We start from the raw sequence: 27,355 nt of genomic DNA, 5'->3' as shown, positions 1-27,355 counted from the left end.
TCTTTGATGGTGGGAGGAAACCGAAGCCCACAGAGGAAACCCACACGAACACATGGAGAACAAACTGCACACAGACAGCATGCCGGGTCCAGAATCAAAGCTAAGGCCATGGAGCCGAGAGGCAGCAATGATAACCACTCTGCCACAGTTCTGCCTTCCATGTCCTTTTTCCCTCTTGAAATTATTTATTTTTTCTTGACTTCATTTACAATATCTCACAAAGAATGTCATTTTCTGTGATAAATGTGAACTATAGGGCCAACAGCAGTGAAGCAGTGAAGGTTTGTGAATATCTCTAAACACCTTCACAAAACTTTCCAGTCTGAAGCCACATTTAATTCCCTTGAACAAATATATATATATAGAAAATACATCCACATCATGACCTCTTATTTAAAATGTTGTATTTTAAGGTATTACAGTACCTTTATAAATATGACCTTTTCTAAAAATGTACAGTATAGACTTTATACTTTTTCTGTAGATTGTCAGAAAACAGGCTTTTATCTAAAGACTTATGTTATTATATACATTTTCAAGATAATCTGCTGAGCATGTAAGGGAAAATTTTCATTCCAAACAATGTCAACTCAGTGAAAACTGAAGGGTTTGTCCTCTGTCATCCCAGTAGTTTATATCTCTGTCAGAATGGATATAGTGTCTGGCAGGTAGAACAGGATTACTCATGCTTCTCAGTTACGTCTTGATGACCTGCCAAATTACTAGATCTCACTCTGGTTTGCACCCTAGGGATGTATTTGAGAGATAGAGAAGAATATCTCCCCAGCACAATTGAATACAACTGGAATGAACATATAAAGAAGGCTCCACAGCAAAACCGTTGTGTCTCTTTTCTTTTCCTTTCAGCGTGAAATAAACCCTTACCTGTTCCCTGAATTAATACATGCTTGTTACTTTATGGAATGGGCCAACCTAAAGGTGGAAGTTGAGTGGAGGGAAATTTATCAAAAGTAAATAACTTCCTATGGTGAAACAGCTAAATCAAATTCGGTTTCTTATATCCTACCATCTATTAAGAGATCTGTGCATCATGAAACCCTCATCAATTCCTCTTTCATTTAATGTATATTTTTTGGAAAATGTTTACATATTCATGCGCTGGACATGCTATATGATCAACAGAATTGGGAATAAAATTAAACTGAGGTGCACGACAGGGCAGTGGTTAGCACTGCTGCCTTGCAACACTGGGGCTCTTGGTTCCATTCCTAGGGTGCTGGGGAGTTTATATGTTCTCCAATGTTTGTGTGGGTTTCCATTGGGTGCTCCGGGTTCCCCTCACAGTCTCCCGGCTGAATTGACTACTACCAGCATGATTAGATAGGTAGTCAAAAATGCCTCCTCTCTTTTTAAAACATTGCATAAATTGGAATGATTATATTGTGATCCCTACAGTACAATATCTATGCTAGAAAAAGACTTCACCTCTCAGTCAGATTACGCTACAGTAAGATTAAGTTACAACCATCCCCTGCTCTCCGTTTCCTATTTTAAGACGTGTAGTGCAATGTAGTGAGATCTGTCTATACAGAGGTCATCACTCATAATTTATTTATATAATGTTATAAACAAATGGTAATAATTTTACATTTTAATTTTGTTTTTGTCAAATACATTTTATGTCTGTCTTCATTCTCCACTCAAATTTAAAAACGTACAAATAAATTATTTCAATAATAATATTTCACTGTGAATGTACAGTATGATTTGTAAAATGCTGGACTGGTGGGTAATGCTACTGTGTATGATTAATATCTGTGCCTCTGTAACCAAAACCATCAATCGTTTGTAATAAATGTACTATATACAATATAAAACATACTGTAGTCCACAGAATAGGACACAAGCTGCAAACATTACTGAAACTAGGCAATATTGCACCAGGTACAATTACATTCTTTCTCAATGTTATAATTAGAATGTTTTAAAGCTTCAGCACAAGCCTTCTTAACAGTGAATAGTGTTTTTATTGTCTTATAATAAACCATTATGGACAAGTAAAGAAATTCCAGGCATGAACGAAATCCTCACAAACTGACTGACCTTGGGATGTGCTATGCATGACATCATCATTAAACTAGGAAGTGCCCACTTGTTAATGCCCAGCCATTCTTTATACCCAGACACTTTTAATAATTTACCCAGGCCTTCAATGCATGATAGTGAGAAGAGACACATCCTTATGCTAGCCTTGTCTCAGATATACAGATTTATGGATCATAAATACCAAGAATCTTGCTATATTCATTATGGCTGCATAATGACAAAGCAGCATTAAAACAACATACAGGTATATTAATGTAGCAGTTATAAACTGTTTTTTTCACAAATTCTTTTTAAACTATATTAAATGTTGAATTCCGAATTCCCATTATGAGATACCTTATCCTGTTTAAAATTCAATAAAATCAGAATTTGGAGCAAGCCATGTATTCATCATAAACGGCTCACTGCTCTCATTTATCATAGGACAGATATAAAAAAGGAGAACAGACAAGACAATAAATAGAAAGACTTCACTTTTTTATCAGCAAAAATGATCAGAAGTGAACAGACAGACAAATATGTCCTCATACCAAAAAATAAGGTTCGTTAGTTCTGATGTTTTTAAATTCATTCTAATTTCCAATATCTGAATAGTAAAAATATGCATGCAACTCTTCTTGCACTGCTGTCTTGGACAAATTAGCACCAAATAGTCCTAGAAGATAAAAATGGTTTGACACTAGAGCCAGCCTGGCACCATGCAGACATACAGCACATCATTTCATGGTCTGTCAGCTTTTCTCTCTTTTGCAACTAAACAGTAGAAATGTGTCCAAGCACAAAAATATGTATATTTAATTTTACTTTCCCTCCATCCATTTTCTAATCACTTTATCCAATTCATGGTCATAGGGTTGCCAAAGCCTATCCCAAGCAAACAGAGACACAGGGCAGGATGCACCTAGATAGGATGCCAGTCCATCGCAGGGACAATTTTCACAGAAGCCAATTAATCCATCATTGTGCCTTTGGACTGTGAGAGGAAACCAGAACACCCAGAGGAAATCCACACACATGTGAGGAGAACATACAAACTCTAGGCAGACAGCACTCCAGGAGTTAAACACAGGTTCCCAGCTCTGTGAGGTAGCAATAATAACTACTGGGACACTAGCCCACCCTAAGTTTGCATAAAAAAAAATATTATAGAGATGCATATATACACTGTGTCACATTTAATGTCTTGTCATCTGAATATTTCATAGGCCTTATAAACAATCCGCTTTAACACAAACCAAGTGAAACTCAGCCTAATACTTTTGCCACATGCTTATCTCCATGAGGTGTATAAGCCCAGAAAGCAGAGTAACCCATTTTCCTATAATTGTATAACGCACAAAGGAAAAAAAGATCATACTATTTTATTGATTTAATTTTTTATAAAAATGTCAAAGGTTTTATTCTGAATTACATATCTTGTGCTTACCTTATACTGTATTTGCAACCATTAGCAAGAGAACCTGGAATAACTAAAGCATGGCATTGAGCCATTGTTTAGGTTCATGTGTCATATGGGGCCTTAATGGAATCTAAAGTACAGTATCATCTAGATACTCTGATAGATTTCAATTATAGACATACAGTATTTGTCAAATACCTTTGGCTAGTTCTCTAAGACACTTTCTGTAATAACATTATTGAAACAAATCAACACATACACTGTTCAATTAGATGTCTGTAGATGTCCAAATGGAAATTAGCCAGATAAGGAATCTTTTCATTTATGTACTGTATTGATGGTGGTATTATGTAAATGATAAATAACTGTATGTGAGACTGATAAAAAATCCAGTTTCCCAACCTATTTTCAAATTGTTCATACACACTTTAAGTTAATTACATTTTTTACATTTAAGTCACACCATTAGGTAGAAATCTAGTTAGGTTCATTCTATTTTTCTGTTAAAATAGATGTGCTTTAAAACCAGTTGAAGATTCACATTCACTTATATGCTATCAAAATATTAAAATCTATTTAGTTCATAATAAAGATACCTCTTGAATAAATAAGACTTTATTGATCCGGAAGGGAAATTGAGGTGTTACAGCAGCCGAGCCCAAGACGAGCAAAAACAGACGAAAAATTTAAATATGTACAGTAATACAAAATAAATATAAAATAAATACATAGTTAGGTGTGTGCAAAATATGCTCCAAGTCACTGTAAAAATATGTATATATGTGCAAAATGTGCATAGGTATATACAGATTGAGTGTCCAAAAAGTACAATAGTGCAACATGCTGTCCATAGATGAGCAGATCAAGGGCTAGCAGTCCTAGCCTAGGGCCTGACAGCCGTCGGGAGGAAGTACCTGCGGAAATGTTCCCTTGAACACTGTAGCTGTAACGAACAGTTCTTTCCAGACCCTATGCGGACGACACAGTCCGACGGAGTGGGGAAACACTGGGGAAACGTCATGCAGGAATACGGTGCAGAAGACGGGGGGCGTGTCCAAGGTGCGCTGGTGTACGAGGGAGGTGTGGCCGAGGCGAACAATCCGAGAGTAGTCCTTAGGGAATATCCAAAACCAGAAGATCCATCAGAACAAGATAAAAACCACGAAGGCCGGGTCGGAACCGGCGGACGGGGAACGGGAACAGAACTTAAAACCTTAACGGGACCAGGCGCTTCCAGGTCCCGGACTCGCACGATATGGAAATCAGATGCAGAGCCCGGAAGAGCGTCAGCGCCTGGCTTTTAAGGTGGGCTGAGAATAGGGAACAGGTGCAGAGAATAAAGTCTTAGTGAAAGGGCTGGAGCACCCTTAAGGAGGGGGGACTATAATCGTGACAGTAGCTGGGAGCAGTCTGTTGCTAAAAGTGCTCCACCGCCTAATAACAGATTTTGTCACAAATATTAATTTGCTATTTTGTTTTTCTAGAACTCCATAATTATATGTGAACTAAGTCTATGCTTGCACATATTGCACATCTATCTCTTTATATTATGTATTGATAATACATAAATACTGTAACTTGTCCTGTGGGTATACTCAAAATGTTCTATTTGTTCAGCTGAATGAATGGCTAAACTTTTAAATTGCAATTTTTAAATTAAACTGCTTATGTGCACATAAAAGAAAATAGGCTTGCTTTTGTTTTAATACAGTATGTTGGCAAAACTCATTATATAGCCAAATGAGTCAGACTCAGCATGGTAACTGCTCTGGAGACCAAGCTGGGGTATGCGAAAAGATAATTCCTAATGCAAGAAATTGTAAAGGGTTAATAAAGTGATGATATGTTAAATATATTGGATATGAAACCATTTGGATAATCAATTACACTATCTATTCCATAGAGTACTGCGCAGCACGATAAATGATATCACAGAACAGATGTCCTTATTATTAGTTGTGGTTTTCAAATTCCTTGCTTTGGATTTCTCGCGTCTGGAATCCAATTTAATGAACACACGACGGCGAATCTGCGTCTGGAGTATCCCGGAAACTCCAGACCAGGAGTAACCAGCTCGGTCCTCAACGTCAGGAATCGAGCACGTTTTCTACGTTTTCTTCCTTATATTATATACAGCTCTATACTAGTAAGAAATGTTTCATTGGCCCAATTAAGCTGAACGGGAGCATTTTATCCTTTCTCTATAGCATTAAGCTCTTGATAATTTATGGATTCTGGACCCACAGGTCTAATATTGTGGAACCCTGCACTGGACACACACCGACGACTCTAACTAGTGGCTGCTGATTTTCAAGCATAGCTTTGACAAAAACGTAAAATAAATAGTACTGTTAGAGCCCTTTTTATCACTTTAATTTTCTTTCCCATAAGCCAGGCTGTCGTCTTGTGGTTTGTAACAGGTATCGCTTTTGCGCAGGCAGAGCGGTCGACTGTCATCGAGCTGTTGTTCTCGACAGGCTTCTCACTGTGGATCTCGCCTCCCTCTCCATCCCTCTCTCTCTCATTCCCCGTCTCCCTTTCCAAGAGTGAAGAAGAGAGGAGAGGGCAGCACACTATTATGCTTTACTCATCGCGCGGTGAAAGTCATGAATGCAAGTTGGATCTGAAGACCTGTTTTTGAAGGAGCAACAACTAGCCAAATGCTGGGCTTGAAAAGTATCGCTGGTCGTTTCTGATTAATTTCTGGCTGTATTGGCCTGCATCGAAAACCATCATGGATCTTTCATTTATGGCTGCTCAGGTAGGGCACTGCCATTTTTTCACTTTTGTGTGCTTAGTTGCTGTGATCCGTGCTGCTTGACTGTGACTAGTGTGGCGTCAGTGAACTTTTGGCGTTATTAAGGGTGTGGCAGTGAATAAAAAGTTATTTCAAAACCCGGTAACAGATTTAGTTCACGAAACAAAATCTGACATCTTGCTTCTTATTATCACGAAATTAATGTTTCTGTTACGTATTTTCCAGCATGCATGCCGTGCTATTTTTAGGAACTAGGTGGAAAATTAGTACGAAGTACGAAGGTCTACGTTATTTGCTATTTCTTTACAATATGGTACATTACAGCGCCAAAACATATAGCCTTGCGTGATAAATATTATATCCCATCTCAGCCCTTTAAAGATTGGTGTTTTTTTGTTTTGTTCTATTGACGTCTTCATAACATCGAAGAAAATCGTCAATATATCTTAAGGGTGACTTAAAATTACTTACCGTTCCAGTTTGTACAGTATACAGTATATAAAGCGTGTTATTAGTCCCCTTTGTCATTTGTCCCTTTTTTCTCTTTGAAAAAGGGCCGTGGTAGTCTCATGTTATTGTAGTTAGTTTGTAGGTGGTGTTTTGCGTCGCTCTAGTGGGCAGTAGTGTTCTACTAATCCGACGTCAGGACACGGACCTTCACTCGCAGAATAGCTTGAAGCTAAAGGTACTGTAACCATGACAGCGATCCCTGAAGTCGAAGTGTCTGAAGTCTTCGGATCAGCATCTGGAATTCCAGGATCCTGGACGTTGTTGAAAGAGATACCCTCTATATTGTACTAGGGTGTATTAGAATACAATTATATTTATTAGCGATTATTATAGCCTCATGCAGTAGGTTGGAAAGATAACTGAACAGTCGAAATTAAGGTTGTGCGTAGTTTAATGTTGCTAGGTGACCTGTTTATCTGTAGATTTTGCTATTTACTTGTCATTCGATTATTATAATTAATTATTATAAGAATATTGGATGTTTTGGTACTAATGCGCTTCAAGAACTAAAATTACCTAAAGTACACTGAAGTGTTTGTAGAACGATATACAGGTGGAGAGAGAACTGTCAATCTACAGTCTAGCTCGTTTCCTTTCTGTCGTTGATAAAAACGAATAGCGAGATTGTACAGTAAGTACTACCGTATTGATATAGCATACTTAACGCAAAACTAATCCCTTTTATTGTAACAGTATTCCGATTTACCCACGATTAATATATATATACAGTGCGTTACTTGATATTGTGATGAGTGTTTAATTTTTAAAATGTGTTATCAAACTTTTAAGATTATTGGCATTGATTATTTTAGGAAAAGTCCCTTATTTAATTAAATGTTCTTTTCAGCAGTTATAGATTTGTTTCTATTAGGGATCAATATATTTTACATATTTGTTTTCTCTATTATGTGTATTTGTAATTTTGTGAAATTGCAAAAAATAATTAAAATGTTACCCTTTAGTCTTTTGTGTAATGAGGTTTCTAATTAACAAAACAAAACGAAAATAGTTTTAAATGCATTCAGTTAATTTGATAGTAAATTTAGTTTGCTGATGAATAAATACAATTATGAAATGTACTTGCTTTCATAAAGTTTTTTAAACAGTTATTTTTAAATTTATCTTCTGCCTTTAATGCATAACTGTCCAGTTCTGCAGCTGGACAGTGTTTGGTCCAGTTGTCATTGCAGCCTAGCTTTCACCTGCTTAACTATACCAGTCACTGGTCCAGTTGTTTTAGATAAATATGATATTTCACCACTGTATGACACATACTGTATGAAATGAATGCTACTGGAACCCAAGGACAGTGAAGTCTGCATGTAAAATGCACCTAATTGCACATAAGGTAAAAAGGTACTTTGTAGCACCAGTCAACAGATATATTGTATTACAGTATATCAATTATTCTAATGAATAAAGATTGGAGCTGTTGGGAGAAAAAAAAGTATTTTTAATGCACAGCATTAATCTGCAGTATAGTTTTTCACTACGTCATTCTCAGTTTAGGATTTTTATACAGTGTCAGATAAATCCCCTTTACTTATAGACAGAGGTAGAATATATTTAGGAATCCATCTGTTTCCTTGGATGGCTGGGGCTGCAGAAGACAATTGTAATTAAATTACCCTAAATTATTACAGTGCTGCTCCAAGGGGAAATGGAGATGAGCAGCATCACCTGAATTCTGTATTAAATGTTGCTGCTGTCCCTCTGAATTTTTTCTGTCATAAATCTTTAAGGGTGTGTTCCGAAGCTAGTGTGGAAGCTCCCAGACAGGACATTCTTCTGTGCCTTGTGTATTCATTAGATTAAGTAATATGTAACTGACATTTGGGGTATTGTGTTTGTATATCTATTTAAATAATTGTCTTTTTAGACTTAAACATACTGTTTTTTTTCTTGACACATTCCCCTTTGTTGGTTATTCGTTAAGTGGTGTGAAGTATAAGATAGAAGTGTGGTATCATGTACACTAGTAGTAGACAATGTACAACAGTAATTACGTGAGGCAAAATACATGCTTCTAATGCCATCAGACGTCAGATACTGTATAAATGTGTCTTCCAACAGAGTGTAATAAACATGACACATGAAAGGAACCCATTCAACCCATATGTATTTTTTCACATAAATATCTTGTCTAGCTGTTTCTTGAAGGAAACCACCTTCAAGCATTAACAACATTGCTGGGCAGCTTTTTTTCTGTACTCCCACAGCTCTTTGTATGAAGAAGTGCCCCTTATCTCAGTGTGAAATATACATTCTAATGGTTTCCACTTCTTTCCTCTGGGTTTTATTTCACTGTGAATGACCAGCACCTTTGATTACTTAAGTCAGGTCAATTTGTAATCTTCTCTACAAGGAAGTTCAAGTATAAAAATATTCCGTTGTTTAATCTTGTAACTGTAGAATCTTCTTTTGAGCCTGTAAGTTATCTGGTTTCTTTTCTTTCTGGACCAGCAATAAGCTTCTAGTATCTTGGAAACTAAAATTTTGCACAGTATTCTAAATGAGCTGTTACTGGTACTGTACATTGTACAATTTTAATATAGAATTCTACACTTTTAATTTTATATTGTAATATTCTCTTTACATTTGTATTGCTTCCCCACATTGAAAGTTTAAAATGATTTCCATGTAGACTTTAAAATCCTCATGCTCACCTATGAGGCTCTGCATGGCTTCGCACCTCAGTACCTGTCTGAACTATTATCGCCGTACTCCCCACCTCGCAACCTTCGCTCTTCTAATTCTGCTCTCCTTACTGTCCCCCAAGCCCGTCTACATTGTATGGGTGACAGGGCCTTCTCCTGTTATGCCCCCAAGCTCTGGAACTCTCTCCCCAAGGATATCAGAGAGTCACCTTCTCTAAACTCCTTCAAATCCAGACTCAAAACCCTCTTCTTCAGAAAAGCCATTACTTAACTGGTTCCATTCTTCACCCCTCTGCTTTTCTTAGTACCACCATCCATGGTCTCCTCTGTATATTGTAATTGTGTTTTATCTTGTGTATTCTTTTTATTTATTGTTGTCATCCTGTAAAGCGCTTTGAGAAGCCACCTTTAAAGGCGCTATTAAAAATATAGTTTATTATTATATTTGTCTACATAAACACTTTAGTGTTTTGATGGTTTGAATTTAATGAAACTCAGGAAGTACCTTACTGCTGTACAGAATCAATTTGAAATATATCAGGTGGGTAGCTGCATCAGCATGTTTAGTCTGCAAAGGAACAAGTAATAGGTTTATTCCATGCTGAAAAGAGAAGAGAAAAAACACAACGTTTAGGCTGTGAAGCCTTCTTCAGGTGTGAGAAAGACAGGGCAGACAGCAAAGATTAAATAGCACAAAAGAACAAAAGCCAAAGTGCAGAAAGGTGAAGAAAGGTGTGAAGTAAAAACCTGCATGAGAATAGAGAAGATTACACAAAAAGTCGGTCATTGAGAGAAGGGAGATGGTGTTAACCTAGTTTCAGGATGAGTGTTGTTTTTATTGTTTTTCTGCTGTGGAAGTTGAGAAACCCTTCTTTGAGAACAGGGACAGAGAGATCAGTGTGATCATGGCCGTCTGAGGTGAAATGAGAAAGTATGGGCTTGGAGAAATAGTTTCATAGTTTCTCATTTCACCTGAGACGGCCATGATCACACTGATCTCTCTGTTACTGCTCTCAAAAAATGGTCTAGCCCTGTCAGTGGGATAATGAGCTCCAATTCAGTGTTCAAGTCCACATCTGTTCCTTAAGGAGAGGAGACAAAGAGACATCAAAGTGATGGCACTTCATCACTGGAGGTGTCGTGATGAGTCCAATTTATTTGTGTTAACAATCTCATCCAGTCTGCCAGTGTCCAATCTCCACAGTTTTTCTAAGAAACTGGCTCAAAGCATACCATCGCATCGATGTCTAAGCATAATTATAACCTTGCTAATACACCACCTAAGTCAGTATCATAAATAGCCTCTTCAAGCTCTGTATTCTCCATGTTATATTTGTATAGTAGTTTGTTTTTGCTGCATGCATGTGTATCAATGTGGGAGGAGCTGCGGCGAACACCGATGAAAGTCGACGCCCCTTCTGAGGGGGAAGAGGCACTGGTGTGAGGTTAGCAAAAAAAAATCAAAAAACCCCCCAAAAAAGAAAAAAAAATGAAAAGGAAAAAGAAAAATGCACAGCTTTAAACAGCGGCTTCCAGGCTGGACTGTCTCTATTCAGTGAGGTCCAGCCTGGGAAAAAAATAACCTAATAGGACAGTAGTATCCAGTCTGGACTATCCTTATTTAGGGGGATTCAGACTGCAAGAAAAGGAGAAAGAGACCAAAACAAAAACAGAACTCAACCTGTCCCAGTGGAGATACACGGCAGGACAAGAGAAAAGAAAAGAAAATGAAAAGAAAATGAAGAAAAAAGATTACCTTAGGCTTGGTCACAATCCCCTCTGGGACTGTCATGGGAAGGTTCTCCCCTTGCGGGGTCTGTTCGTCCCACTGGGAGGTGCTCAGTGTATCTTAAAGGGCCCCACAGCTGCAGCGCATCCTTAAGCAGCCAGCTTTGGTTGCTAAGGCAACATGCCGCCCTTAATCCAGGGCTCCGCCTCCACATTGAACACGCCCCTGTGTAATGCTAATGTAAACAAGCCTCTATTTCTGCTACACCAAACATCTATCAGGTGCAAATCAGCTGCAAGGTATTTGGTCAGTTCTGAATTTTATCTGTGTCATTTTGAATTTAAATTGACATCTTCTAGAAAGAAGAAAGAAGACTAATCCTCTTAATTTGGTATTAAAGACACTGACTACTCCGTAGTCACATTAATCAAAGTTACCATACTTTTATCATGACAAATTGATCTGTTATGGCTGGTTATCAAAAAAACTAAAGTAGGCTATTTTTTAAAATGTATTCCTTAGAAAATTGGAAATATTTTTTTTTGCACCTCATTTATTAAAATATTTGTCAGTGGTGAATGCAGAGATATAAATTGCATTTGCTTCAGGAACAGGTGTGTGAGAGCCTTGTCTGCTACAAACAAGACAATAAGGTAACCATTTCATTAAAAATTAAATTGCTTGCAGCCTTCTTGTTTTAAATGTTTCCATAATGGACATTGAGCAGAAGTTAAATCTGTTTTAAATCAGAAAAGCATGGATCATTCTATTAATTTCTCCATACTGGCAAGCTCTCATATGTTTAACTATTTTCCAAGGTTTCCAAAGTGATTAATTGCACTGGAATTCTATTTTTGCAGTATCAAGGATACAAAAGGCCAGAGGCTTAGTTAGTCACAGTAGCTAGTATTTTATATTTTGAAATAAAAAATATGTTCTCCATGGTGGTTGAATAATGTTCTAAAATCAAAGGAGCTATTAGATAACACTTACTTAAGGAAAATGTCTTAAATGACATCTTGACAGTTTTATTTAATATCTTTAGAAAAATAATTGATTTATTCATGCATTAAAAGAGACGAAGAAATATATGAAAATGCTTTTCATAGCCATTGACAGCAGTGTGACAGTGACAAGCTTTCAGAGGCCATTTTCAAGACCTATTTTGCAGATCTGCCATAAGCTGTAAGAAATAGTTAAGTTAATACCTATCAGGAATATTACAGCAGGTTTCTTCCTTGTGTCACTGAAAGCAGACAGTAAGGAAAAATTTACTTTAATAGTAATGCATGATGATTGTGTTTTTAACTACAGTTTTTTGTTGGCATTTTGGCAGCATCTAAAAATGGTAAATTTGTATTTGATTAATTTCCAAGTTCTTTCAATCATGTAAAGATAATTATGCACAGCAGGGAGTTTTAGAGCCTGTTACTGTTGTACATAATTATTGCATTTGCCTTCAGTGGAGATCTTAGCTTGCTGTGAGCCAATGTCTATTTTATAGCTCATTTAGAACTTCACCTTGTACGACATATATCAGAACTTAGCCTGAATAATGATTTGGAAAGTTTACGTAAGAATGTTAGCAGTTGAGTTAGAAAGAATAGTTATGTGATGTAGTATTATGAATTACAATTTGCACAAGAGACCTCAGGCTGTCTTTGTGACTAGTTTTTGTACTTTAGCATTGATACTTTAGAACTGAACATACAGTGTATTTAAGGAACGGGAATAATGTAGTGAGCATTGTTAAGGCAAGGAATCACTCTTCTAAAGCAGCTTAGTGAAAAGGATATCTCTGAATCTCTGGATATCTAACATGATGAGTGAGCATTTGGTGTGAAAATTCATCTCATATAAATTGTCTCACAGAAGAAATATATACAGGGTGGAGTTGTTTCATAAAAAGAATCCTTCCTCTGTAAATGCGTTACACCAAATATATACAAATTTATATAAAGTCACAATATTTGTGTGTTTGTTTTTTATGCATTAGAAGACCTATTATCAGATTGACTTCAATGTGGCACACAGATGCAGATAGAAGGAAAGCATCTGGGCATGTACAGTATAGGTTACAATTCTCACATTTATGACCAGAACATTTTATGACTCATACAGTCTTTACCAGATTTAGTAAATAGGTGCATGGTGAATTCTTGGATCCTTATAATCTTTATTAATATAAGTAAACAAATTTTCCTTTTCATTCATATAATTTTCTTTGCTTTCAGCTTCAGTACATTTACATAATCATTTTCCCTTTCATTAATCACCTTACCAAAGATATATTCCTCAGGGAGTTGGGATTACATCACCAAAAAAATTATATTATTCAATGCTAAACATGCCTCCCAAGGAAGAAACAGTGTCTAACAAGAAAACCAAGAATATGAGTCCAAAAATAGCTGCAAGGACAACTCAGCCCCAAAAAGACAGGAAGATTTCCTTTCCTTGGCAACACCGTGTACTTCAACCGTGTACTTCAGCTGGTCCTTAAGTGAAACTGGATTTTACCTGTACTGCAAAAAGACTCATCCCCCACAGTGCACAGTATCAGAAAAGTGTTGAGATCACGTGCCTCCTGCTGTCTACAATCCTGTTTGCTGTTTTAAATGTTTCTACATCTTTTTTGCTTTATCTTTATTTTAGTTAATGATTTAAGCTGTACTTGAAAGAATTCCACTCTCCACAAGCTAGCTTAAAATGGCTGCTCTCTTGGAGCAGTCAAAACAGCCAGAGGAGCTTTTTGCTAGAACTGAGATGACTGTGGCAAGCACTTTAACTCAGTGGCCAATAATTTTCAAATGACCGGTTTTAATTCTTAATATCAAATATATTAGCAAATATAATTTAGTTATTTACTGTATATTAAAGAAAAATAAATAACCATAGACCTCTATAAATTGTAAATTGTTGAAATAATGAGTACTTTTTATATTAATCCACTTCAACAATGAGCACCTAAAACCATGAGTATCCTGTGAGTCTTGAGGGTGCAGATGTGCTGCTCTAGAAATCATGTCTTCCTGCTTACTGAGCTTCGGCATAGTGAGACAGAATCAGAACATCACTTGTGTCCTTCAAGAGCCCTGATGCTTTATTGCCATGGCAACACTAGATGAACATTCCCTGTGCTTAGATAGAAACTTACCCATGTTTGACATTTTAACTACAACAAAGAAAGGGGGCCTTTGGATTGGCATTTCTACTGGCAACTGATTTCTAATCTCGAGCTTTTAGTGTCAGCTTTTCAAAGTTTAACGGAAAAAAAAAGTTATCCACAAACCAATGGCAGATCAATTGGCATTCTGAGCATAAAAACACTAGAATTTAAAGAAATAATTTAAAATAAAGCTTGAAAGTCATGACTAAGAAAGTATTTGCATGTCGAGATGCATTTACTGTAGTTTGTTGATGAGCATGTGAATGAACATTAATGTCAATTCAACTAAAATAACGTAATATTTTGAACTGCAGGCTGTCCCACCTAATTTGGCTTTTTCCAATGTTGAGCATTTTACTGTGGCTAACATCCTACTTCCATTGGTGAGAATACAATTTTCAGCTGTCACCAGTACTCAGATTTCCCTTTTGTGATTATAAACAGTGTCAGTTTGCTCTGTAGGCCTGTCTCCTCAAGAGGGTGGCTCATGATGAAATGACAGTCACAATTCAGATCAGCTGTTTGGTTGCTAAGCTACAGCACAAAGCAGCATAGGTAATGAGAACATAGTGTTCTCCTTACCTCAAGACAGAGCCCTAATATCAATGTTTATTTATAAAGAGAAATTGCACAATGTTATGTATGATGTAGAATTATGATATGTGTTTCCTGTTAATATATCATTGCATTTTCCTTAAACCATCTGACTGGAATCAGTTCATCATGTTTCTGAGTCTAATACGAAAGCTTATTAGCATCACAAAGAAAAAATCTTGTTCATATGAGATAGTATTGTGTTTACACGAGAACATTTATGGCATTTAAAAAAGATGATTATTGGATTTAAATGAGAAGAATATTGTGAGAATATGCAAATATATTATCATAAGATAATAATTTATAATGTCCTATAAATGCAATATTTGTATTCTATGGATCACTAATAAGCTTCCATTGTCTAAGCTTTATGTATATTGTAACAACACTTGAGAAGACATCTAAAGGTGACTATAGCAGAATCACATTTTGATAATGTCTGCAATTAAAAAAACAGTACTGGCTATTGGGATTTGAAAATCAACAGTGTTGATTATATCTTATCGGAATATATTTAACTTATTAAACGTATTTAACATATTAAATTTGTATTACGATTTTTCATGTGAAATTTGTACTTCTATGAAATATCAACAATTATGGACATCAATTAATCAACCAATTAGTTAATCAATATATTGATATATACAACCAGAATATTAATATATATAGACTATAATGAGAACTAAATGACATTTATATTCACCACATTCTTAATGATACATAACATAGATTTATGAACCTTTATGTCACTCTTAACAAGAGCATCTGCCACTTATTTTTGCTTTGCTTTGAATTGCAGTATGTTCTTATTGTTGTTAGAGTAGAGTTTTCTATACAAGTTGTCTTAATGAACCAAATAACAATTGAAGATAAAGCTGAAATTTTCAGTTATACAGTGTTATGAGTCAGCTGTTTTAGTCACAGGCGTCCATGACAAGCGGCTTAGTTCTCCCTCTTCTTCAAGTTATATTGATGAAATCAACAAGCTTCTTCAAGTTATATTGATGAAATCTTGAGGTCCTGTATGAAGTATCAAGAAATGTATTTTAAAAAACCTGTGCTACAGTTGAACTGGCATGGTGTACATTAGAAATGGCTTGAAAGTGCCATTCAGCTCTGACTTTCCTTAAGTGACTTTTTACAATAAGAATTGGACACTTACCAGAGACCCAGAGCTTCCTCTCCAAGGTGCTTTGAGTGCTTCCTATTGGCTCTCAAATTCTGATCGGTGATATAGACAAATGGGTGATGCAGTTCTACAATATTAAATGATTTAAAATCAAGAAATATGATGACAGGTTCTGTCACAGAGTGAAACAGATAGTTTTCTCAAAACAGAGCTCAAATTTCAATGTTGAAATTGTGGTTCTTTAAAGATCCTTTGTGGTTTTGGTCGCTTGGAGACATTTTTGTACATCATAATTTAAAACAATCATCTGAAAATACGGTAAAGACAATAGTAAAACTGCAGGCATGTCTATATTTTAATTCTACAAGGCTTTGCAGTGTTTTATATTTTTTGGTGTGTAATTTCTTTTATCTGTGTGTTGTGTTCTGCTGAAGATCCACATGGATTTGTTTTGAATTTTTAAACAATCAATTTTTTTTTCTGAACCTACTGGACTAGTTATTGTTTTCTATTCTTGATTTTTTGGATTCTATGTATTGTTTTGAGATTATTCTGTTTCAGCAAATGCATGCCAAAGAGTTCAAGATATATGACTTCTTATAATATCAAAAGACAGAATACTGTATATTAGACATGTTAACCCTGGTCAATTGTCCATTTTGTAGATTTAAAGGTGATTCAGTATTTTCTTAGCTACCCTTTATCTGTGAATCTCCTTAAACTCACAAAAAATGAAACTGCAAATTAATTTAAAATCCAAAAAGGCTGTTTTTTTTCTTGGCCTTCTAACATTTTCATTTTCTTCTAAAATGTATCATTTGAGATGTTTAAGGACTAGCTGGTGTTGCTAATATCAGGGTTGTTGAAGAAGTCGGCTTTTCTCTAGAATCATTTGTATCTGTTGTCAGATATCTGTATCACTTCTATTAAAATCTTGATATTATTACTAATTATATTCATCTGTTGATGCATATTAATCAATCTTTAACAATAATCATTGAAAGTTATTTTAAATATCCTTTTATCTTCTTTTTATATGTTGAACTCAGTCATGCATATTAAACTATATAATTTTTTTCAAAATCAGTTTATGTTCCCTCCATTTACACATTACAGATTTTTCCCAAATCTTAATTAAAGCATTACAGTTTCAGTATTAATAACCAATAAGTGAATGTATTACCTTAAATGCTAATCATTACAAAATACCCAGTGTAAATTTATCTTTCTGATTATGTAGTTTGCATAGGGTATTGGAAATAATCAAACTCGAGCTGAAGCAGTTATTATCAAATTAATAATATAATGAAGTAGTTCAAGTAAGGGCCTGTGTCAGCATCCATGTGCTGTATAGGAACAGGTAACGGGTTTATTCCATGCCGAAAAGAAAAGAAAGGAAACACAATGTTTCAGCTCTGTAGCTTTCTTCAGGTGTGAGAAAGACAGGGTAGACAGCAAAGATTAAAAAGCAGAGAAGAACAAAGCTGGAAAAGTGGTGGAGTAGGGAGAAGGGAGAGGGGAGGGGTAGAGAGGCACTTTTTCTGTTTATCAATTTTGGCATTAGTGTTATACACAGAGCCCAGATTAAAATCTGTGCCTTTGCAGTAATTACCTATGTGTCCGTAGAGTAGTTTATTGTATATCTCTGCCAATATGTGGTGTGTTTAAACTAGAGGGATTAACTTCCCTGAAAGTATTAATTTAAAAATAAAACATTGGCAAAAGGCACTGTAAGCAAACTAGATTTGCCAATTTGAGGACAGTGTTAAAATAACTCTGTCAAAAATTGAATGTGTTTAATTATCTGTTTGTTACATTGGAATATGAAAATCAATATAATGTGTTTCTCTGGTCATAAAATCCAAAAAGATTTTGGATACTTATTCTTGAAATAAGACAATTTGAAAATTTGTCCATAATCTTTATTAAAAAAATAATTTTCTCATCTTGATGTCTATTGTACTTTATGAAATATTTACAGATGGGTTATTGATAATACCTTGAGGGGGTAGTGATTTTCAGTTGAATTGCTTCATGTGGGTTTAAATGTGTGAGGTTCACTGATGCAAGAATGAAGATAACACCGGATTTAAAGTGCTTTACTTACACTGTAATTCATTCCCACTGGAGCTGCTGGCATGAGAGAATTAGAGTAACATCTTCATCTTCTCTCCTAGGAGAATCTGCTATGTGTATTACAGAATTGAAGAAAAAAACAAAGCCTGCATGAAAGTAAAACAAAATGTGATCCTGATTAAAAAAGATCACCAGGGCAAACACACAGTAATCAATCTACATTTACAGTAATGACAAGATATTACTGTACTGTTCTGCAGCAGTATAACATTATGTACAGTAACATAAACTGAGATTTAGCATGAAAACCAGTCTTCCTTACTGGTATAGTAAAGAAATTCGATTGGGAATTTTCCTACTGGATAAATTAGGCCAATGGTATGTTTAGGCCAACAGTGATTTCTAATTGTGAATTTGAGCATGTACTCTAAAACTGTTAATTCAAGAATTGGAAGAATAAAAGATAATTTTCTAATTAGAAACTGATTGTAATGTAATGACCCTGTCTAGATTCTCTTTAAGTCACTTTATAGCCTTTATGAAAGTTCATACCACCTGAAAAGCTAAATACACAGTAATATTTTTATCCAGAAAGATTAAAACTTTATTGTATTTCATTTTCTAGTCATATGTACAACACAGATTCAAACTGTTAAGTTTGTCACAAAAAGGTTCTGAATTGTGGGAGAATTATGATTATCATATTGTAGATTTGTTTTCGTAAAGGGGGTGAAGCAAAGATGTTACTTTCCTCTGGAAAGAAATGGAGATGACTACAAAATTAGTGAATACTTATAGTGATGCTGAGAGAACTGTTTGATATTTGTATTGATTATGGTATAAGATTACTTTATTGGCCATATACAATTTGTTGTATTAGAAATTTGCCTTTTCAGATACCCCAACTTGCTCTCCATGAGACACCCAGACAGGGAGAGAAGCTGGGGGTCAGAGCGCAGGGTCAGCCATTTATACGGTGCCCCTGGAGCAGTTGGGATTAAGGGCCTTGATCAGGGACCCAACGGAGTAGGATTCCTCTGCCAGCTGTGGGATACAAACCGGAAATCTTCCAGCCACAGGCATAGATCCTTAGCCTCCGCACCGTATATAATGAAAATAGCGTGAAACCTTAAGTCAAACTAGAGGTGGTGATATCTGGTGATATCCAGTAAAAATCAGTTAAATATTAATAGTTGTTAAGAAAAAAATATTTTGGGGAAGAGTGTGTGCATCCTGTTTATTTTGCCACTTCTTCCAATAATATGGATAATATGTATTATTAACTTTTGAAAGAAGAGATTTAGAAGACACATTGCTGCTATGACTACAAATCTGAAATTTATTTTATACTATGCTTACAAACATCACCACAAAAACACAGTACAAGAAATAAAGAAATACTGTAATGTGTTTCACCCAGGTTTGGTATATTATGATTATTGTATATTCCCCTACTGTAGCAACTCATGCAAAAAATTACTACACCTGAAAAATAATTTCCCTTTTCGCTGCTGTCTCTTCTTCACATTTTTATTTAACTTAATTAAGTATTATTTTTATAAATTTTAAGTTTGCTTTAAGTTTGAGTTTTCTTCTCAGATAGCAAGTTTGATCATTAGCATTAGACATGTGGATTTTATTACTTAACTTTTACATATCTGTACTTTTTTCTTACAACAACATATTGTAAGAAATATGTATCGTGTCATATTCTGTATACTTCAGCTCTGCATTATCTGGACTTTTACTTGATATTCTAACTTAGTAAAAATCTGATTTGAGAAATATTAAGTATTAAAAAAATGTGGAGCTCTTACAGTATATCACTTTTGGATTGGTAATGTTTAAGTGCAGATAATTTTATTAATTTCTACATGTCATTTTTACATTTCCATTATAAATTTATACTAACCTGATTGCAAATATTAAAACACTCTGTGCTGGGCCAGATGGGAAGGCTCTAAATAGGTTTTCATGACAGAATATAGTTTCATTTGAAAAAGTATGTTTAGGGAAAATTTCAATTACAAGTTGTTACCAGTGAGGGGAGATGAAGAAGAATCATTTTCTCTAAGCTATTTTTTTTTCATACAAAAGAAAATAACATTTTCATTTCTCATTTCTCATCATGATTCATGAAAAAAAACATTTTAGTTAGGGTTAGGGTTAACCCTGCATGTCAGCAGCCATATCAACCTTCAACTCACAGCTGGCAACCCACTGAAGTTAAGGAGATGTGAGTCTGGTCAGTACCTGGATGGGAGGCTCCTGGGAAAAACTAAGGCTGCTGCTAGAAGAGGTGTTAGTGGGGCCAGCAGGGGGTGCTCACCCTGCAGTCTGTGTGGTTCCTAATACACCAGTATAGTGATGGGGACACTATGTGAGTAAAAAAAAACCTTCACTTTTGTGTACAACCCTGGTACACCTAATAGCTGGGTTTGCTATTGGCTTCTTTTCTAAAGTCCGGACTACATGGTTCCCTTTTCTCTAACTATGATGGAATTCCTTCAGCCTAACCCAGAAGTTATAAGTAGAACCATGATTCTGAGAGACTAATTTTAACCAGCTGATTAAATGGGCAATCACCGAACCCTCAGTCTCATCACACATGTATCTGGTCCTAATTTATCGGATTTTCTAGCCGTATATGAGAATCCTTCTCCTGCATTTTTCTTTTTTTTAAAAATGTAATGTGCTATTATAATCAGAATTAATTCTGTATGCAGGCACTTGGAAATGACTGTATGAAGTCCAGAAACATCTAATCCCAAATTACATGCACTGAAACAAACATTATTTATGTTGATAATTTAGAAGCAGCTCTCCTGCACACAAAGGGAAATTAACATTTGTAAGTATCCCCTGGGACTACTTAGGACACAGTTGGCTGTGATGCTCAGATCAATAAGATAGAAACAACAAAATTGGCCTTATGGATCAAATGGCCTTCTCCTATTTGTAGTCATTCATATATGTTTTACGTTCTTTAATAGCTCTGAAGCACTGTTAAAGACCTTGTCCCTGAAAATATATGTAACAAATGTAACACTGATTTAATTGTTTTCCTTTATATATTTATACAGAGCACATTTTAAAACACATTCATTCTGTATAGCGGAAAATTTGAAAACAAAAATACGCTACTTGTTTTGCATTTACCTCGCATTTGTATCTCTTTTATTCTGTACATGGACTGTGCTTCTAACCACAGGCAGGAAAGCGTAAACAGAAAACAAACAAAAGAGAAAAATTATGCTATTTTTTTAAATGTTAAAACATTTCTTTCAAAGTTACACTATTCCCTAGAGGAGCAGAAACCCCAGCTGTATGTTCGTATCTACTTAATTCTACATACTGTGAATCTGAAAGGCTTAGAGGGCTTATATATGATTTTATAAAAGCAAGGTCAGCCAGCCATGTAGAGATCCAGACCACAGAGCCAGTGCTTCTGCTGGATTCAGTTTTCATTTACGATGAAAAAAAAATATTTTACATGTTACATTTGATCCAGAGCTGACAAATGTACCATTAATTCACAGCTAAAGTACACAAATATACAGATAAATGATTCAGCAAAAAATATTAAAGAATGTTGATATCAAGTTAAATGATGCTGGTTATATTTGTAACCTTCACCACATTTTCATAATTAATCTTCCTACTTAGAAAAGGTTATTTAAAAAAATTAACTTGAATTTGAAAATATTAACGTAATATAATATGTTTTATATATATATGAATTTGAAAATATTCATGTTATATGAAAATATAGAATACATACTGCAAATCTCAGTTCCATGTGGTATAATTCCACATGGCTGTGTCACAAAAGAAAAAAACATCCAACCGCTTGATCCAGTACAAGGTCGCAGGGGATTCAGAGCCTAACCTAGCAAGCAACAGGCAACAGACAAGATACACCTTGGAAGGGACGCTTGTCCATCACAGGGCACACACAGATACACACATACACACACTCACACACTGTCATGGGGCCAATTTTCCCAGACACCAGTTAACCTACTAGTATGTTTTTGGACTGTGGGAGGAAACTCAAGTATCCGGTGAAAACCCACATGAGCACGAGGAGAACATACAGTACAAAATCCACGGAAATAGCACCCCTGGTCCGGAATTGAACCCAGGCAGCAACACTAACCAGTGAGCCACCTTGCCGCAAAAAGTTTGGATGCACAAAGATGGTTTCATAATCTAAAGAATTCTGCAAGTAATAAAGAAAAGATTTTAAGAATTATTTTATGTTTCCCTAAGGTCTGCTCTGTTGTAAGGCTGTGAATTGCTTGTGGGAGGTCCTGAAACTTGCTGCATGGAGGGGTGTGAAACCTCACACTGGAGCAGACATTCTTGCACTAGATTAAAGATGTTGATCAATAGCTGATGAACACTAGCAATAGTCTAACATGTTGAAAGCAGCACAGTTCAGAGAAACTACCAAACAAAAACAAAAGTACAACTACAAATGGTGCACAGACCCAGTGCTGATACATTTACTGTCCATTTTTAGAAATAGTACCAGTAAAAGCAGATCTATGTCAGCCTCTTCCTGGCTGACAGCACTTTAACAGAACAGATACTTGGTCTAAAATCCTAGCTCTTAACGATCAGGTTTTACTGAATTACTTGTGACATTCTTACAGTTAGAACTAAGAACCGGATGGTGTGGTTCAATTATGTAACAGTGATAAAGTAAAAAAGGAAAATTATTTTTTCAGAATAACATTGCCACAGTATTTCAATAATAATGATTACCGATAGATGACTTTTATTTTCAGAAAAAATACTTTTTAATATGCCTTATGATTTTAGATTTTGAATAAATAAACGTTAGGAGGTTTTGTGATCAATATCTTGTTTTATCACACTTTATTTTTTAATTTTTAAAAGAAATGCTGGCTTATTTCAGCTTCCTGAGATGTTCTGAATTCACAGTTGCTTCTGCAACCTTTGATCCTTCTTGTCAACCCTACCTATCTGATATCAACATCTTGTGTCGTGTCTTTTCCATCTCTTAATGGAAATTAACCCTCCATGTCAAGAAATGCAAAACTGACCAGTTCAATTCCACATCTTCATATAATACTTCAAAATTCAATCCTACATAATCCTGTATGAATCAAAAGAACACAAAAGTTGAACATGTAACACGTTAGGGCAAGGTAATGGCAAAACAAGGATGAACACACAAACGAAAGTACAAAGAAACTAACAGAAAAACAACAAAACAACAAAGCCAAAGCTATACGAAAATACACACACACAAAAAGCAAAACAAAACAAACCGACGAAGCCGAAGCAATAACCAGAAGCGAAGCGAAGCGATAACCAAAACCAAACAGGACCGAAGTCAAACCAAAGGCGACTCCTTGCTGAAAACTTCCATGTTATATGCTGAATAAGATGTGTTCTGATTGGCTGAGAGCTAATTGATGATGACGTCATACCGAAAGTATGATGTAATGGTGGGCCAATGGGGAGGGGAGAACAATCAAGCGTCAGCAGTGTGGACATAACAGAAAAAAAACACGCAGAACACACACTGGGACGTAACACCTGGTTTCTTTCTCACCTTCATAAAGTACTCTTAAACACTGGTTTTCCTCCAGAACAATTCTCAGGCCATTCTTTCAGGATAGGGCCTGCTATCTCTGCCACTCGCCCAAACCTCCCAGACTATTTTGTTCAACAGCCCAGCCACTGCTCCTCGGAGGCGTATCATGCCCACATTAAAACCAATCCTGTCATTCTTCAACGAGCATTCATTTACTCCAGATGAACTAAAGGTGATAATTGCACTTTGTTTTTCTGCATTGGTTGTTGGGGTCCCACTTGGTTCTTTTGGGGGGTTCTAGACTCCCCATCCTATTGCGGGAAGATTGGCCTTCAGCCAAGTTTTCCCAATGATTCTGCTTTCAAACAGTCTTCGGTAGTCTTTCTCATTCCTCATGAAAAAAACTTTTGTGGTCTCAAGGCTGTTGCGGGCTGGTGACGGATAGAAACTGAACATGTTTAGGAGCTTTTATATAAACAGGATATAATTTATTTTCACATGTGATGTACTAAACAGTATATAATGTTGTTGCTCCTTGTTTTTTACCAGTGGTTTGTTTCCTTTACAGATCCCTGTCATGGGAGGAGCTTTCATGGACTCACCCAATGATGACTACAGTGCAGATCACTCGCTGTTCAACTCCTCGGCTAGTGTCCATGCTGCAGCTAGCACGGCCCACAGCCAGCAGGAGGAACCACAGTCAGTGTCCAGTGATGCTATCTGGCTGTGGATCGCCATCATCGCCACAATAGGGAACATTGTGGTTGTAGGGGTTGTGTATGCTTTTACCTTCTGAAAACAAGGCATTTTAGTTAAGCAGGATGTTTTAAACTGAATCCAAAGTATTGCAAAATTGCAAGGCAGGGTAAACTATAGGCCGCTGTTGTGGCCGCTCGCCATTCTATAGAAGGATATAGTTTTGTTGTTATGTTTGAGATTTCTTCTGTTCACATACCTATAGCACTCAAAACCAATAAATTGAAAAAAGGTTTTCCATTTTTTATCATTACGTTATTGTAGGATACGTTTTTCATTAAATTATTTTTATACCAAAATCAAGACACTTGAGATATGTCACTTAATTATAACTTAGATAAACAAAGCAGTTTCTCCTAAAGTGGGTGTGTGATGTGAATTTACGTCAGAATAATGAGATACCAGGTGTTAAATAAAAAAATAATCCAGAAATCTGTTTTTCGTCTCGTAGTACAGTATTTCACACTTCATAAAGAATAATGGTTAATAATTACTGCCACAGAGTGCAAATGAAAATGAATGTTTTAACATATTTATTCTATAACAAATGTACAGTACATAATCTAGAAATGTCTAACACTATCTTAAGTAAATGCTACTAAAAATTAACTACAAAATAAACAGTAACGTAATAATATTTTGTCTGTTTTTCAAAATCACATCCACATCCCTGTCAAATATTGTTTAAAATCATCACCGTGCAGAAGTTAAGGTTACTTTGCTTGCCAAAAAGACAGTCCTGTATATTCTTATATATTTTCAGTTTGGATTTTAAAAACTCTAAGACAGTATTGCAGCTACAGGTCCTCTGTAACATCTCCTTGTTGTGTTTTTTTTTTTCCACAGGATATTTGTTTTCTTTAGAATAAAGGTCCACCAGGAAAGGCAGCAGACTCAATTAGTCTTACAGACAGAATTTACAGTAAACTTTTCTAGGGACATAAAATTACTATAGTGGTTAAAGTAACCTTAGTACTCCAGGGTGCTATAGTTCATGTTGGGCTGACCTGTGCTGTTCCCGGGTTTGGCAAATCTGATAATGAGTGAATTTGTACAGCAATGTGCCCAGTCTGCATCAGATACAATAACAATTAAACCATCCTTGTAAATATGACAGTAGGCTTTTTCCAAATTGGGGAAGGCAAACAATATTTTAGTACACATACTTCCCTTGCCATTAGTAAGGTCTATGAATATTTGTATTTTAAATAACAGGGAAAAGAAAAGTGTCCCTAGTACATTACACTGGAATATACTTTTTTTCTGTTCATTCATTTGAAAGCGTGGGTGAGCAAAGTTGGTGTATGTTCACATACATCCCTACACCTCACCCTTGTCCTCTAAGAATTGGTGTGCTCTGAATTTATTAACAGGTGCAAAAGCCTTTAGATATTAGTATTTATGAACTCCTTACCAATGGCTATTGTTATACAGAGGTTACCAGCACTCATGTTTTCATCTACATTGATTAAGACCCATTGTTACAGGACTAACAGATGTGTAATAAAGATAACTTTACAAAGCAGATACTGTGCATGAATATTCTAACATATTTTATCACCTTTGTTGATTTAAGTACTATTATAATGTAGGGACTGAAGCTAACTGTTGTCTCTTAAAGTGAAATATATACAGACTGATTTGCAACATTTAATTCATTGCATGTGATTTTTTATGCATTATTAAATATATCATTATTAATTGTTCTCAAGTAATCCGTCCCTTCTGATGTTAAATGCAGGTGTAATGTTGCAACTAAGATAATCACTGTTGATTTTAATGTTATTGTATGTTGATCGATTAATATTACATATTAAGCTTAAACATAACCTTTTGCCAAAAATAGATAAGATTGTTTAAATTCAATTGGCAGGTGCCATGGGTTTGTTACATCTACTTAAATGTTGGAGTTGAAGTTTTCACTGTGTATTTTTCTTCATATTAAAACTATAGGCTTTATTAATCTTTTCAAAGAAAACAATGTGAGTTTTGTTTTAAAATGTTTATGTTTTGAAATATTACTTCTGAATAAAAAAAGTTTATATCTTTTCTTTGGTGACTATGTAAATAACCATATTTTTGAGGACAAAAATGTGTGAAGATATATAGGTTGTTTCTATTGTAAACAATATATTTACTAATAAAATAAAATTGGTGGAAATCAACTTACATTTTAGAGTATTTGTATAATATTTTAAATGAACATAATGATTTGTACAAGAAAGCTTTGAGTAAGATGTACATAACTTGAGAAAGTTTATTATATCATTGCACTTATTAAGGTTGCAAAAACCTAATATTTTTAATACAAATGAAGTATTAAAATGCATTGTCTTCACTTATATTGGTTTGTTTTTGTATCTAAAGCACTTAATAAACATTCTTTGTTAAATGTTTCACGGTGGAAATTTTGTTTTCGGAGCAGGAAAAGAAAATTAAAAGTTTACATTCAATATTCAGAACTAAGGAAATATCTGTATAACAAACATTTATTGAAACATTTATTTTTTACACCATTTTAGTTTGTATGCTATAGTTGAATTTCTCTAAAACATGTACAACATATAATTAAAAAGTACATGATTAATGATGGAAAATAAAGAAAGAAGAAAAAGTAACATAACTGATGTGATTCAAGTAGGTACTGTAGCTGTGTCAACTTGCTTAGGCTGCAAAGGAACAAGTTAAAGGGTTATTCCATGCTGAAAAGAGAAGAAAGGAAACTTTCGGCTGTGGAGCCTTCTTCGGGTGTACGAGATGTGATATCTTCATATGTAATATACAAACTAGAAACAAACTTCGTAGTTTATTTATTACAATAAGATAATAAATCACAAACAACTTCTAGTTTTATAATTATACATTAGCATTTCAGCAGAAGTTTGATTAAAGTATTTGCCATAAGCATATTATTTCTTGAAAACCTTAATATTTTATGG

The 27,355-nt window shown here is 35.3% G+C and overlaps 1 protein-coding gene and 1 long non-coding RNA gene across 2 annotated transcripts; one reads left to right on the top strand and one right to left on the bottom strand.

Annotated features, from left to right (window-relative positions):
• Positions 1-4,065: 4,065 nt before the first annotated feature.
• LOC138241000 (uncharacterized) lies at positions 4,066-6,832 on the bottom strand. Its single transcript, XR_011190176.1, has 2 exons — positions 6,696-6,832; positions 4,066-4,578 (listed from the first exon to the last, which is right to left on the bottom strand). It is a non-coding gene; the product is annotated as an uncharacterized lncRNA (long non-coding RNA).
• LOC107077724 (uncharacterized protein C14orf132) lies at positions 5,776-26,812 on the top strand. Its single transcript, XM_015350062.2, has 2 exons — positions 5,776-6,227; positions 24,229-26,812. The coding sequence occupies exons 1-2, from the start codon at positions 6,201-6,203 to the stop codon at positions 24,454-24,456; spliced, it is 255 nt and encodes an 84-aa protein (XP_015205548.1). The 5' UTR covers positions 5,776-6,200; the 3' UTR covers positions 24,457-26,812.
• Positions 26,813-27,355: the final 543 nt, after the last annotated feature.

This window comes from Lepisosteus oculatus, chromosome 8 (genome assembly GCF_040954835.1).
Source record: "Lepisosteus oculatus isolate fLepOcu1 chromosome 8, fLepOcu1.hap2, whole genome shotgun sequence".
Lineage (NCBI taxonomy): Eukaryota > Metazoa > Chordata > Actinopteri > Semionotiformes > Lepisosteidae > Lepisosteus > Lepisosteus oculatus.
The sequence above is the reverse complement of the archived record's forward strand: the minus strand, read 5'-3'. Positions and strand labels throughout refer to the sequence as shown.

Bases quoted from the DNA above. Each gene is read 5' to 3' on its own strand.
- LOC107077724 (XM_015350062.2), top strand. From the start codon at position 6,201: ATGGATCTTTCATTTATGGCTGCTCAG. The intron at 6,228-24,228 runs GTAGGGCACTGC...TTTCCTTTACAG, and splicing joins TTTCATTTATGGCTGCTCAG to ATCCCTGTCATGGGAGGAGC.